At 44.0% G+C, this 15,582-nt stretch overlaps 1 protein-coding gene across 4 annotated transcripts; it reads right to left on the bottom strand.

Moving 5' to 3' along the window:
• LOC123180146 (protein Rf1, mitochondrial) lies at positions 1 to 9,612 on the bottom strand. 4 transcript variants are annotated; one of them, XM_044592117.1, is made up of 7 exons: positions 9,100 to 9,612; positions 8,584 to 8,683; positions 8,462 to 8,506; positions 7,846 to 7,962; positions 7,581 to 7,696; positions 7,272 to 7,502; positions 1 to 7,156 (listed from the first exon to the last, which is right to left on the bottom strand). In XM_044592117.1, exon 7 carries the CDS (start codon positions 2,999 to 3,001, stop codon positions 524 to 526), a length of 2,478 nt encoding a protein of 825 aa, XP_044448052.1. In that variant the 5' UTR covers positions 3,002 to 7,156; positions 7,272 to 7,502; positions 7,581 to 7,696; positions 7,846 to 7,962; positions 8,462 to 8,506; positions 8,584 to 8,683; positions 9,100 to 9,612; the 3' UTR covers positions 1 to 523. The 4 variants fall into 4 exon arrangements, with proteins under 4 accessions (XP_044448052.1, XP_044448053.1, XP_044448050.1 ...); XM_044592118.1 differs by having other exon boundaries at positions 9,411 to 9,606; XM_044592115.1 differs by having other exon boundaries at positions 7,846 to 8,506.
• Between the last annotated feature and the right edge of the window lie 5,970 nt (positions 9,613 to 15,582).

Genomic DNA, 15,582 nt, shown 5'->3' with positions numbered 1-15,582 from the left:
TTCAGAGGGAATTCGCAAAGGTCAATTGCTAGGGTTTGCGCCGCCACAGCGGACGATAGCGAGCCAGCCGGAACACGGCGGCCTAGGGTTCAAACCTTTACAACTTAGCTGCCCCAATTCGGGCTAGTCCTGGGCTTATAAGCCATTACAATTTACTGAAGGTAAAAACAGAAAAGGGATAAGCGACAGGCAAAGGTGCCGGAAAAGTAACAGTGACTAGACGAAGGCTGACAGCTGTTGGATCCACGATCGACGACGGGGAAGAGCTCCTCCAGGCGCGAAGCGGTACGCGAGCGGCTGGCTGTAGGATGACGATCCGACGGTGCAATTCAAACCATCACGCGAGTCGGTACGCCCTGATAACTGAAGAATTAATCTTACTGTCTAAACTTCAGTCAGGGGCCTGACAGGAGGCTTTATGCAAGCAAAAACTCAATTGTGCTTTCTGACTTAAGCTCATATGCAAGCAAAAACTCAACTGTGCTTTCCGAGGAGTTAGCCTTATATGGAAGGTATCAACTAGTCAACCAAATCCATCAAAAATTTGAAACTTTGCAGGCAGCAATTTCATGTCCTCCCGATATTTGCCTTTCTTCGAAAAGAAAGACAACATCAATGAAGTTGTTGACGCTTCAAGTGAGATGCTCTTCCCATCAACTTTAGACAAGTAATTTCCGGCCTTGGCAATCTCACCTATTTCCAACAACATTCTGATGATGTGATTTAACAGACGGGAGCTGGGGACTATACCAGTTTTCTCCATTGATGAAAACATATTGTCTGCTTCTTCCACTGCTCCATCTTTTAGAAGATTTATTATCATTACTGCATAAGTAGATTCATTGGGCACCAATCCACTGGCTGATATTGTAGCAAATAAATCATTGGCTTCTTCTCTTCTCCGAACCTTGTACATTCCATCGATCATGGTATTGAGTATTGCAATATTGGACTTCACACTCATTGCACCTAATTTCTGGAACAGGGCGATTGCTTCATCTGTGCAGTTATTTCTACAAAGTCCTCCAAGAACTATATTGTATGTGGGGATGTCCACTGTTATTCCACTTTCGATCATCTCATGGAACACTGTCCTTACAGCAACAGTTCTGCCAGCACGAAACAACCCATCCAACATGATGCCATATGTCACAGTGTCAGGTTTAATTCCCTTATGCGGCATTTCTCTAAACAGAGTCAAACCATCATTGATCCTTCCATTTTTAAAATAGCCATCAAGAAGTGTACTATATGTAATAACATCAGACTCAACACCAACTACTTCCATGGCATCGAGTATTTTAAATGCTTTATCCATCTTCCCGACTAAGCAATATCCGTCAATCAGTGAATTAAATGTAATGACACTAGGCCTCTCGCCTATGTCTATAACCAAGTCAAAGATATCATGTGCATCCATAACCCTTCCATCTTTGCATAACCTGTTTATTATTGAACCGAAGAACGCAATGCTAGGACGAGGAATACCTTTGTTCATCATTTCAGAAACCAGCTCCTTGGCTTTAATCAAATCACCATGCATACAAGAGCCCTGAATTAGGGAGTGATAAACAGCTGTGTTCGGTTGAACCCCCATGGAAATCATCTGATTAAATTTGTCCATGGCATCGGTCAATCTACCCATCCTGGAAAGTGCAGCTATTACAGTGGAATAGGTAACCACATCGGGACTCACTCCTTTTTCCCACATTTCCGTAAATATGAGCATAGCTTCATCCATCTTTCCACGTTTAGCATATCCATTAATTAATATGTTGAAAACACGGCAGTCGGCTGCAATACCGTTGCTTTTCATTGAATTAAAGAGATCAATCATATCAGCAAAGCATCCTTCATTGGCATACCCATGAAGCAAAATACAGTACGAGACGACATTAGCTCTGTGGCCTTTGGCAGTCATGGAATCAAATATTTCTCTAGCTTCTTTGCTTCTTCCATGCTTGCAAAGGTAAGTCATTAACGAGCCGCAGGTAACAATATTTGGTGTAAGACCCCGGCTTTTCATTTCTCTGAACATTTTAGCAGCCTCTTTCAACCGCCCAGATGTGGCATATCCATTGATCATGCAAGTATATGTCACTATATCAGGTTGAGCACCTTTAGCAACCATCTGACGAAGGACTAGCTCTGCCTTGTCCATTGCTCTGGCCTTGCACAATGCATCAATAATCGAGGTATACGTCCACACATTGGGCACAACACCTTGCTGCATCATTTCATGGAACAGACTGCATGCCTTGCCTGTTTCACCTTCCTTAAAGAAGCCATGGATGACCGTGTTATATGCCACCAGATTGAGAGAGCAGACACCTCCTTCTTTCGCCATCCTCTGGAGCAGGTCGAGCGCCCGCTGACTCATGCCATTGTCGCATAAGCTCTTCAGGACAGTGTTGTATGAGAAGGCATCAGGCACACACCCGAGCTCGGACATCCTATGAAGCAGCACGTCCACTGCCTCATCCGTCCGTTTCGCGTAGCAGAGGCACTTGAGGAAGGTGTTGGCGACGATCTGGTCTGTCTTCAGGCCTTCCCTGAGGAAGCGGCCAAATAAGGCAAGCCCTAGGTCCGGGCGACGGGCGCGGCAGCAGCAGTCCATGAGGATGCTGTAGGTGCAGCCTGTGAGCGCCGCCACCTGCGGGCCGGCTTCGTCTCTGCACACACGGTTGAAGAGAGCCACTGCAAGGGCGGGGCCATCTCTGATGCAGGCGCCGGAGGCGGGCGCACGGGCGAGGGCGGCAAGGAAGCCGTTCAGGGATCGCTGGGGGACCGGTGTGGCCTGCCGAAGCAATTCGTCGAACAGGGTGTGTGCGTCTTCCGGCCTGACCGTCCCGGCGCGGACACGCTCCGTGGCCGCGGCGAAGGCGGCATGGGGGGACCAGGCGCGTGCAGGCGACGTGGTGGAGGAGGAGCTGCGGTGGAGGGGACGGAGGCTGGACATCGGCATGGTGGAGGCGTAGCGACGGAGGCGGGAGCGGGGCATCGGAGAGGTAGAAGATGACGAGCGGCGGAGGCGGAGACGGAGGCCCGACGTCGGCTAGCAGGAGGAGGAGGAGGAGCGGCGGCGGCGGCGACGGCCGATGCGGATGAGGATGCGGGTGCGAGGCATCGGCGTTGCTCCGGGACAGACTGGGAGTGGAGCGGCGGCTGCGGGTGCCAAGGCCTTCGTGTTCGTAGTCGTACGCAGTCGACAGCTTCCTCTGGACTTGATTAGGTGGATTCTTGGGTGGGTCCCATCTACCAGTGGCACAACTTCTATGCCCCACTTCCCTCTCAAGCTTATGCGTAATCATGCTTGATTAGGAGTACTAGTTGTCATGCACGGGGCCGTTACAATTATGAAAATGCTAATATTCACAGAACAAACATGTAGCAAACATAACTTTGCATATGAACTTAAATTTTCTTTCTCTTATTATCATCTAAGAGAATAACTAAAAATAATTGCATAGCTAAAAATAATAGTATGTCTTAAGCCATTGAGATGATGGTTGAAAGCACACAAACATTTCATTAATTGACTAAAGGATCATGAGGATGAGATAGACGAAGGCAAAAATATATAGGGAGCAATCCGTGAAAATCTTGGCAACATGCAGCACACACTTCAAATGTGGTCTAGAAACGACATACATGAATAATGTATTAAAAATAACATCCATCAATTTTGAAAAACAAAACCCCAAGATTTTGGATCGGTAGCATTACAAAATATAATAGATTATAGACATAATTAATAAGTAAGACTAATGTTGAATGGATACTTCTGATATCATGCGTAAGTTACATAGAAGTGGGTTGATATAATTCTATGTCAAAACAAAAGATAGCTACACTCTACAAGAATGCTTCATATGTCCGTACCCTTGTCACGCCGAGATCTTTCATGATATCATGTACTCCCTCCGTTCTTAAATATCATGTACCCTTGTCTTTTTAGAGATCTCACTATGGACTACATACGGATGTATATAGACGTAGTTTAGAATGTAGATTCACTCATTTTGCTCCGCATCTAGTCTTTTATTGAAATCTCTAGAAAGACTTATATTTAGAAACAGAGAGAGTATTAAGCAGCTGCAGTATGCTAAATTAGTACAAAGAACAAATTTAAGAAAGGGCGTGAAAGAACACATGTATCTATATACAAATAGGATTAGGTGATATTGGTACCATATCCATTAAATGGCCACTATAGTAGTTCGAATCTAGTACACTCAAGAAGTGTAAAAAATTGAAAGAAAATATGCAAACACTGATTAAATGTTAGTGAAACCGAATGGAGGATAGTAGCCTTGGCTTACCTGATTGAACTTTACTCGGCCCGTTCTGTAAATGTTGTTATAAAGAAACTAAAAACGGCTTAGATCTTATTCCTTGTCATAAAATCTGATAATAACCTCAAAAAAGTAAAATTTGAAGATGATGTAAGGATGTAAGATGTTCAATCCCCATGGCGGAACTAACTTAGAATTTGCACATAGTTCAAACAAAAAGGCCTAAGTATGGGAAAAAAAAACATGGACCAATAACCAAAAATATGCTGAAAGATGCTGTAGTAAATTCATGAAACAGCTAACCTGTACACATCGAAATTTAAATAGTAGACGAAGCATTAATCTCAATTATTTTGTGAATTATTTACTCTTGTTCTACCATATATTAAATGTCATCTGAGGTATTAGGAAATACATATTCAAATCTTGATCATTTTATTACAGAAAAAATGTCCTAATATTATGTATTGGGGAGCAAAATCATACTCACCGGCGTTGTGTAACTAAAAACCAAAGATAACTGAAATATTTTTCTCCTGGGGCATGTCAGATATTTGGCAATTTATGTACGTGGAAGCTATATGTGTAACAACTGCTACATATGCCTTGTTTGTGTATCGTCGATCTTGAGAAATAATCCTGAAATTTTCTTTATTTGCCTGCAACACAATGATGAAAATACACATGTAGTTTTAAAATAAAAATTAAGAAGCACAAAAATCACCTTAAATATCGTCTCAATAGGTCATTGGTGAAAAGCAAAGCTGCAATAAAAAGGAAAGGTTGTAAAGAATCGTGTCCATGGTTATCCATTTTTGTAAGCGACACCAGATTTTACTGATGCCATGTACATATAAATTTGTAATTATTTCGTCCGTGAATGAAATTAACAATGATTAAAATAAAATAATGTGAAACTTGTACTAAATCATGTCCCCCGTTATTCAAACTTCACTGCTCAAAAGACTGGTCTGATGATTATTTTTATACAGTAGCAACAGGTTCATCCCTGAAAGAAAGAAAACATTGTTAGAATGCATCAAATAAGTATTTCAAGATATGTGTCCTAGGGGATCATTCCAGTCAGCAATGCTATTTGTTTCTTTCGGTAGGAAATAAGAGAAACTTAGCAAACTCATGAGTCCTCTGTCCAAGAGGTTAAAATCGGAAGGATTTATGTATAAAATAATATACAACAATTCGAGTATGCCTTGTTTAGAAATGTCACATCCATGTCATATAAAGACATTAGTTGGAGATGGGTCTTTACTCTTAACACCTTGGTCAGACTGCAGGCTTGGAAGGATAAATAATCGTTGTTAGCATGTGGTCATATATAGTCTGGTAATTTGTCTCCACCACATTGTCGCAGTCACAATATTGGAACCGGTCGAGTTTCAGTCTGCTGAACTGTCCGTGTTCTCTCCGGCCGTACACACGGATATATATATATTTTTTTGCGAAAAATCCACACGGATTTCATTCTTTACTTATTGTGGACTACATGTATTATACTATGTCCTCGGCTCCTTACTCACTGGTGCTTTTTGCCCAAGAAAATACAACATACAGGAGGTAACCTGACTGATGGATCCCTTCTTGGGCTAGCTAGCTAGCTTCAGCTGAGGATGAACTAAAACGATGTAGATCATGTTAAACAGAAAACTCTATTAAGTGACGCAATACACGGTGTAATAACGAAAAATATGGTATTTTTCTACCAATGTGCCAGAAGAAACACGGAGCGAATCATATCATCTAGACAAAAAGATCTAATCATATCCAGTCTTGCTTTCGTAATATACATGAAGTCACCTTCCCTCCGTAAATTCCCAAACCTATGGTTCTTTTTAAGATTAACCCATTTGGAGCGTTACGAAAAAGAACAACAGAAAAAACATGCAAACATCATGATTAGACCTGGTTGTCTAAAATTAGGCAAACAAATAGATACGCTATACATGAAAGCATGAAACACAAATGATTAATTCCTGACATGAAATTGTGAACATATAATCAGTATCCAAAGATCACTAACCTGAATTATTCCTGTAGGTATGACAGCCAAATCATGAGATATAAACGCTTCTATAAGTCTCTATATTATCTTGTTGCATTGTAAACTTGTCATATATACACGCAATTCCTGCTGGAACTATAGTAAACAATTAGGATAAAATCATGCTGGGGAATTTATTGGTTTCACCCATTTCCGAGTTTCTGTACAAAGAACTGAAACATACATTTTTTTAATGAAAAGTAGGAGAAGAACCATCAGACTTCTTAGGGCAAAGAATCACACATGGAGAGATGGATGGCTACCAAGAGGCTCTATATTACCTTGTTGCATTGTAAGCTTGTCACATATACACGCAATTCCTGCTTGAACTATAGTAAACAATTAGGATAAAATCATGCTGGGGAATTCATTGGTTTCACTCATTTCTGAGTTTCTGTACAGAGAACTGAAACATAGATTTTTTTTAATGAATAGTAGGAGAAGAACCATCAGACTTCTTAGGGCAAAGAAACACATATGGAGAGATGGACGGCTATCAAGAGCTACAAATTAAAAAATACATAGTTGTACATGCATACAGATGTTTTAGTTGTACATACCACCTGCATATTATCACATACCTCATCGATCATGCTCAATAATCCCTTATATGTATCAATATATGCCTATATAAGCATGAACCAAATAAAAAAAATTCAACTTCTAATCTAATATCTGTTTGATCACGTGTTGACTGCATGCTGTTGGAAAGTTGATGTACGTCGTTCTAAATACTGCATATACATCAATGACGATTAACGTTGTAGGCTGCTGTGAATCCATCTTTGACGCCCACCAAAGCCTGCAATACATGATGTAAACCGCGAACCCTAGAAACTGAGATTGGGAACACAACATATATATATATATATATATATATATATATATACCCTAGGAACTGAGATTGGGAAAAGTACCGCTCAGATTGACTCCCTTGAGTGGTGGTGAAATTGAGGCAGCAAAGCAACCATGAATTACAGGGATCGAGGGAGGAGAGTCCAGAGGTGGCAATGGCAATTGGATCAAAGTTGAAGGCAGGATGAAGGGGACGTGCGTGGAAAGAGGAGGAGGCTGCTGCTGCTGCACGGAGACAGGGTTGTATACCAGGAGGTTGGAGGTGTCGGCGTTACCTACGAGCATAGATCAAGCTACAGGCGGAGAAGCATATGTTGTTAGTAAAAAAGGATCCTGCGCTACTCGTCATTGGGGAGGCATGCCGGTTGAACCTGGATTGAAGCAGAAGAGGGTATGACCAAATCTTTCCCTGGTTCCACGCCAGCCCAGGATGAGAGACGGGGTGGCAGAGGTCTCTTCATCCATCATCGGGGTACCATGAATAAACCTGCATCGAACATCATGATTTGACCTGGTTGTCTAAAATTTGGCGAACAAATAGATACGCTAAACGCTATACATGAAGGCATGAAACACAAATGATTAATTCCTGACATGAAATTGTTAACATATAATCAGTATCCAAAGATCACTAACCTGAATTATTCCTGTAGGTATGACAGCCAAATCATGAGATAGAAACGCTTCTATAAGTCTCTATATTATCTTGTTGCATTGTAAACTTGTCATATATACACGCAATTCCTACTGGAACTATAGTAAACAATTAGGATAAAATCATGCTGGAGAATTTATTGCTTTCACCCATTTCTGAGTTTCTGTACAAAGAACTGAAACATACATTTTTTTAATGAAAAGTAGGAGAAGAACCATCAGACTTTTTAGGGCAAAGAATCACATATGGAGAGAAGGATGGCTACTCCTACCAAGAGGCTCTATATTACCTTGTTGCATTGTAAGCTTGTCACATATACACGCAATTCCTGCTCGAACTATACTACTATAGTATACAATTAGGATAAAATTATGCTGGGGAAGTCATTGGTTTCACTCATTTCTGAGTTTCTGTACAGAGAACTGAAACATAGATTTTTTTTAATGAATAGTAGGAGAAGAACCATCAGACTTCTTAGGGCAAAGAAACACATATGGAGAGATGGACGGCTATCAAGAGCTACAAATTAAAAAATACATAGTTATACATGCATACAAATGTTTTAGTTGTACATACCACATGCATATCATCACATACCTCATCGATCATGCTCAACGATCCCTTTTATGTATCAATATATGCCTACATAAGTATAAACCAAATCAAAAAAAAATCAACTTCTAATCTAATATCTGTTTGATCACGTGTTGACTTCATACTGTTGGAAAGTTGATGTACGTCGTTCTGAACACTGCATATACAGCAATGACGATTAACGATGTAGGCTGCTGTGAATCCATCTTTGACGCCCACAAAAGCCTGCAATACATGATGTAAACTGCGAACCCTAGAAACTGAGATTGGGAACACAACATATATATATATATATATATATATATATATACACTTATAACCTATATTTTTGTTTTTTTATACCAAATTTTACATATTGAATCAATATGCATGTAACTATTTATATCTAAACGTAATTTATTTAGGAAGCGACCGTAAGATTATCTTGGGTGAAGAATAACTTATTCTGCATCCTGGATGATGAATAGTAACACTATATATATATATATATATATATATATATATATATATATATATATATATATATATATATATATATATCAATGGCTACGAACACCGCCGACTGTCATGACTCCATCTTTGATGCCGACGAACGCATGATGTAAAAAGTGAACCCTAGGAACTGAGATTGGGAAAAGTACCGTTCAGATTGACTCCCTTGGGTGGTGGTGAAATTGAGGTAGCAAAGCAACCATGAATTACAGAGATCGAGGGAGGAGAGTCCAGAGGTGGCAATTGGATCAAAGTTGAAGGCAGGATGAAGGGGACGCGTGTGGAAAGAGGAGGAGGCTGCTGCTGCATGGAGACAGGGTTGTACATAAGGAGGATACCAGGAGGTTGGAGGTGTCGGCGTTACCTACGAGCATAGATCAAGCTACGGGCGGAGAAGCATATGTTGTTAGTAAAAAAGGATCCTGCGCTAGTCGTCATTGGGGAGGCATGCCGGTTGAACCTGGATTCAAGCAGAGGAGGGTATGACCAAATCTTTCCCTGGTTCCACGCCAGCCCAGGATGAGAGACGGGGTGGCAGAGGTCTCTTCATCCATCGTCGGGGTACCATGAATAGACCTGCATCGATTTTAACACTGATATTTTGTATTGATGGAGTGGAAGGAGATGAAACGTGAGAGATTGGGAGAGGGGAAGATGGCAAGGCCATGCTTACGTGAGAGGAGAGGATGGCCAGGCGTTTTGGGGAGGATAAGATGGAGAGACGTGAGACCTTTTTTTAGAATAGAGACGTGAGAGATAAAGAGAGGAGGTTGTGTATACGTGAGAGGAGATAAAGGCTGTTTTTTTTAAGATATGGGATATAATAGATGGGTTAATCTATACGGTTGTGAGTACATGAAACCAAATATATATGGGTTAATCTACACCGTTATAATTTGGTCCCACCAGATAAACGGCTCCTAATTTCTAATTAACGTGGAAATTTTTAGGGAGTCTCTAATTAGTATAGGTAGGTATAGATTTGCTACACTTCCGAACAAGTATCCGTTTTACGACGGGGTTGTCCATCCTGAAGCCGTTTGTATCCAAGTACACTTTGTCTACTGTCGGCGACCTCCATGGCGGACACCACGCCTGACAAGTGTTCGGTCAAATGTCATTGAGCGTATTTTCAAATATTATGTCGCTTTTTAGAGTACTCCCTCCTGTCCTTTTTAGTTCACATATAAGATTTGTCTGAAGTCAAACCTCGTAAACTTTGACCAAGTTTATAGAAAAAATTATCAACGTACAAAATGTGAAATTAACAACATTATATGCGTCATGACTTTAGTTCTCGTATTATATAAATTTAGCATTGTACTCCCTCCGTTCCAAAATAGATGACTCAACTTTGTACTAACTTAGTTAGTGCAAAGTTGAGTTAGTACAAAGTTGAGTCATCTCTTTTGGAACGGAGGGAGTAGATGTTAATATTTTTTCATATAAATATGGTCAAACTTTACGAAGTTTGACTTTAGACAATTCTTATATGCAGAGTAGAAAGGACCGGAGGGAGTACGAAGGATGGTGAGGTACTCAACCGTGAAGGATGAGTTATTGTGTGATGCGTGGTTGGCCGTATCCGCGGATTTCGTAGGCAGGAGCGGAGGGGAGACCTTCTGGCAGCAAGTGCATGAAAAGTTTCATGCATGAAAGCACATTGCGCCCTACAACATGTACATAATTCAACAACGCAACATGATGTCGTTATCATATCGCTGCTACACTATCCAGACCAGCGGCACCAAGTATTGCGACGTGGTTTGTCAGCTCGAGGCAAAGTGGCCATTGCACGCGGCAGAGGACGAGATCGTAAGTTTTACTTCCTCTTGCTCAACTGGTTGATTGATTCATTCACTCAGTGTTGGTCTACACATTCTATGTAGCTTGCATGCGCTGTCGTGGTATATCACAGGACAGGGGGACGGCCATTTACGTGACCACACATTTCGATGAAGCTGAAGGGGGAGTATGTGTGGAACATGATCTGTTGATGAAAAAGTTGTTGGACATCTGAAATCTAGTCGAATTTGAGACATTGTTGTACTAGACTTAATTTTCATGCTATGTATGGATGATTTGTGCTATTTTCTATCCGAACTTTGATGAATACCAGTCGGTTTGCATGAATTTCGTCGGGTTAGCTAAAATGCGGGTTGAAATGTATGTGGGCAGCGTTGGATGGCGGCCTCCTGGGACCAGTCCGCGGACGGATGCGGGAGAAAATTTGCAAGTTGCTGTTGGATGCCCTTATGTTCCATGGTTGTATGCTTAGAAAAGTTAGATATGCATATGCACTGATGTGGCATGTCTGCATACTTAGTAAACTTACTGAAAGGATCGATATAGTTGACTAGGGGGGGGGGGGGGGGGTGAATAGGCAACTAACAATTTTTAGCTTTTCTTTACCAAATTAAACTTTGCATCAAAGTAGGTTGTTTAGATATGCAACTATGTGAGCAACCTATATGATGCAACAACAACAAGCACACAAGCAAGCAAAGGATATAACACAATATAGCTTGCACAAGTAAAGGTGAGAGATAACCAAAAGTGGAACAGATGGAGATGAGGATGTGTTACCGAAGTTCCTTCCCTTTGAGGGGAAGTACGTCTCTGTTGGAGCGGTGTGGAGGCACAATTCTCCCCAAGAAGCCACTAAGGCCACCGTATTCTCCTCACGCCCTCACACAATGCGAGATGCTGTGATTCCACTATTGGTGCCCTTGGAGGCGGCGACCGAACCTTTACAAACAAGGTTGGGGCAATCGCCACAACTTAATTGGAGGCTTCCAACGACACCACGAAGCTTCACCGCAATGGACTACGGCTCCGCGGTGACCTCAACCGTCTAGGGTGCTCAAACACCCAAGAGTAACCAGATCCACAAGGGATTATTGGGGGGAATCAAATCTCTTGGTGGAAGTGAAGATCGAGGCCTTCTAACCAATCCCTAGAGAATCAACAAGTTTGATTGGCTAGGGAGAGAACAGGCGAAAATGGAGCTTAGAGCATCAATGGAGCTTAGGGATGGAAGAGGTGGTCAACTCGGAGAAGAAGACTCCCCTTTTATAGTGAAGGGACCAATCCAACCATTATCCACTTAACCAGCCCGCGACATGCGGTACTACCGCACCAGACAAGCGGTACTGCCGCAAGCCGTTGCGGTACTACCGCTAGGAGGTGTGGTACTACCGCACCCACGACAGATACAAGAAGAAGCCCTTTTGCGTTGATGCTATGAGCGGTAGAACCGTCGGAGCGGTACTACCGTGCGCCCTTGCGGTACTACCGCAAGGCAGGGTTCGACTGGGCTGGGAAGGCACGGATGACTAAAATTACATCCGTGACTACTTCCGCTGAGTTTAGATCGGTGCAAAAACCCGACACGGTACTACCGCATCCAGGGAGCGATACTACCGCATAGGGCGCGGATGTAAAAAATTACATCCGCCCCTACTTCCGCGCGAGTAGCAGTGCTAGACCAGAAGTCGCGGTACTACCGCGTCCTAGGAGCGGTACTACCGCAAGGTGGTGCGGTACTACCGCATCCTCGGACAGTACTACCGTGAGCCTCTGCGGTACTACTGCTCCCTTGAGCAGTACTACCGCATGCCACAACACACTACCACTTGGATTCGTTTATTTTGCAAAGACACGGATAACAGATCGGTGCTCCAAAGAGGAAAGGGAAAGGTGGTGCAAAGGAACAGACGCGTACGTGATGATTTCACCCTAACCTTTCCAAAGCGGACCCCTCTTAATAGTACGGCTTTCCTATGACTCAAATCCACCAAAAGGAAACGTAGAGAAACGCCGTCTTCACTAGGCTCCGAGGGGCATCGAATCGTCTTGTGGCAACACATGAGATATCTGAAATGCTCAATGCACACGATTAGTCCGCAAAAGCATTGTCTCAATCACCAAAACCACCTAGGGTGAAATATGCCCTTACAATCTCCCCCTTTTTGGTGGATTGATGACAATACGGGATTTGCTCATAAGAGTACACAAATGAATATAAGCGATCCCAACTTCTACAAAATATAGACAGGCTCCCCTAGATGTGTGCCCTCTAAGTAAATGCTTTGGACTGCATGACACACATACTAGGATCAACGCCCCCTATATTGTATAGACGAGGCATACCTTGCGACAGTATAGTTAACACTAAGCATGGAGGCAAGGCAATGATAATGAGCATAAAGTAAAGGGCACAAGATAGCTTAGGGCTCACGAACTACTAAGCATGAAAGCCAATAAGATAAGCTAGAGTGCATATGTCTTACACCATATGATAGGGTAGCAGGTGAGGGAGTCCTGGATTAAGGGGTCCTCGGACAGCCGGACTATGTACTTTTGTCGGACTGTTGGACTATGAAGATACAAGATTGAAGACTTCGTCCCGTGCCCGGGTGGGACTCTCCTTTGCGTGGAAGGCAAGCTTGGCAATTCGGATATGTAGATCTCCTTCTCTGTAACCGACTCTGTGTAACCCTAGCCCCCTCCGGTGTCTATATAAACCGGAGGGTTTAGTCCGTAGGAACAACAATCATAATCATAGGCTAGCTTCTAGGGTTTAGCCTCTACGATCTCGTGGTAGATCAACTCTTGTAATACTCATATCATCAAGATCAATCAAGCAGGAAGTAGGGTATTACCTCCATCGAGAGGGCCCGAACCTGGGTAAACATTGTGTCCCCCGCCTCCTGTTACCATTAGCCTTAGACGCACAGTTCGGGACCCCCTACCCGAGATCCGCCGGTTTTGACACCGACATTGGTGCTTTCATTGAGAGTTCCACTGTGTCGTCGCTATAAGGCTTGATGGCTCCTTCAATCATCTGCAATAAGGCGATCCAGGGTGAGGTTTTTCCCCCGGACAGATCTTTGTATTCGGCGGCTTCGCACTGCGGGCCAACTCGCTTGGCCATCTGGAGCAGATCGATAGCTACGCCCCTGGACATCAGGTCAGGTTTGGAAGCCCGAACTACACCGCCGACATCCGCGGAGATTTGATCTTCGACGGATTCGAGCCCATGACAGGTGTGCCGAACAGTCACGAGGAGCATGACTTAGATCTGCCATCGGACGGCGTTCGGGAGATCACACCTATGGTTGCCCCGGCTCTTAATCCGGAGCGCATCGTGCCATCCGAGGACGGGTGGATGGACCCCACGACGGAGGCCGCACACTCAGCGGCGATAGAGCTGAACACAGACTTCGCCTCCAATGAGGTCTGTGTCATCGGACCCTCGGACTCGTCTCCGGCCATAGGCTCCGAACCGCGTGCATCCGTGCCTATAGAATCTGATTGGGCACCGATCATGGAGTTTACCTCCACGGATATCTTTCAGCACTCGCCCTTGGGCGACGTGCTAAATTCATTGAAATCTCTCTCCCTGTCAGGAGACTCACGGCCGAACTATGTCCGGCTCGAGTGGGAAGCGGACGACGAAGAAATTCGTTCCCCACCCACCACCCACTTAATAGCCACTGTCGATGACTTAACCGACATGCTTGACTTCGACTCCAAAGACATCGACGGTATGGACGACGATGCAGGAGAAGAACAGGAATCACCGCCCATAGGGCACTGGACAACCACCTCATCATATGATATATATATATATATATATATATGGTGGACACGCCCAAAGAAGGCGATGGCGATGAGGCAACGGAGGATAATCCCCTTGAGAAGCAATCTAAGCACCGGTGTCATAGGCGCCGCTCTAAGCCCCGCCATAGCAAAAATAGCGATACCGGCACAAGAGACAATAGCACTCCGGATGGTGCCGAAGACGAAAACAACCCCGCCCAGCCAAGCTTCGAGCAAGCCGGGCGGGAGGACGGGCAAGCTAGCCCTGAGAAACCGGCAATGGATGGAGACTCGGAGGATGACAATTACATGCCCCTCTCCGAAGACGAGGTGAGCCTCGGCGACGAAGAATTCATCGTGCCTGAGAACCCTGTCGAGCAGGAGCGCTTCAAGCGCCGGCTTATAGCCACTGCAAAAAGCCTGAACAAAAAGCAGCAGCAGCTTCAAGCTGATCAAGATCTGCTAACTGATAGATGGACTGAGGTCCTGGCGGCCGAGGAATACAGACTCGAACACCCAACAAAAAGTTACCCAAAGCGCAGGTTGCTACCTCAACTCGAGGAGGAGGCGTTAAAACCTACACTACCAGCGCATGATGCCGCTGATCGGCCACCTCGTGGCCGAGACAAAGCGGAGTATCGGCCCGAAGTCCAGCCCGCACCCCGCCGCCAAACAAGCAAAAACACGAAGGCCCGGGGCTCCACACATGACCTGTGAGACAAATTGGAAAACAAAGCAGGAGAGTCAAGATCGATCTACGGATCACGGGGGCGCGCCCCAACGCGTGACGATGACCGTCACGCCGGATACACTAAAAGCAAATCCGGCCGGGCCGAATACAATAGACCAGACTCATTTGAATTGCGTCGTGATGTAGCCCGGCATAGAGGCGCCGCACACCCCCTATGCTTCACTGACGAAGTAATGGATCATGAATTCCCAGAAGGGTTTAAGCCCGTAAATATCGAGCCCTACGATGGGACTACGTACCCCGCGGTATGGATAGAAGATTTCTTTCTCCACATTCA

Source organism: Triticum aestivum, chromosome 1D (assembly GCF_018294505.1).
Source record: "Triticum aestivum cultivar Chinese Spring chromosome 1D, IWGSC CS RefSeq v2.1, whole genome shotgun sequence".
Taxonomy (NCBI): Eukaryota; Viridiplantae; Streptophyta; class Magnoliopsida; order Poales; family Poaceae; genus Triticum; species Triticum aestivum.
The sequence above is the reverse complement of the archived record's forward strand: the minus strand, read 5'-3'. Positions and strand labels throughout refer to the sequence as shown.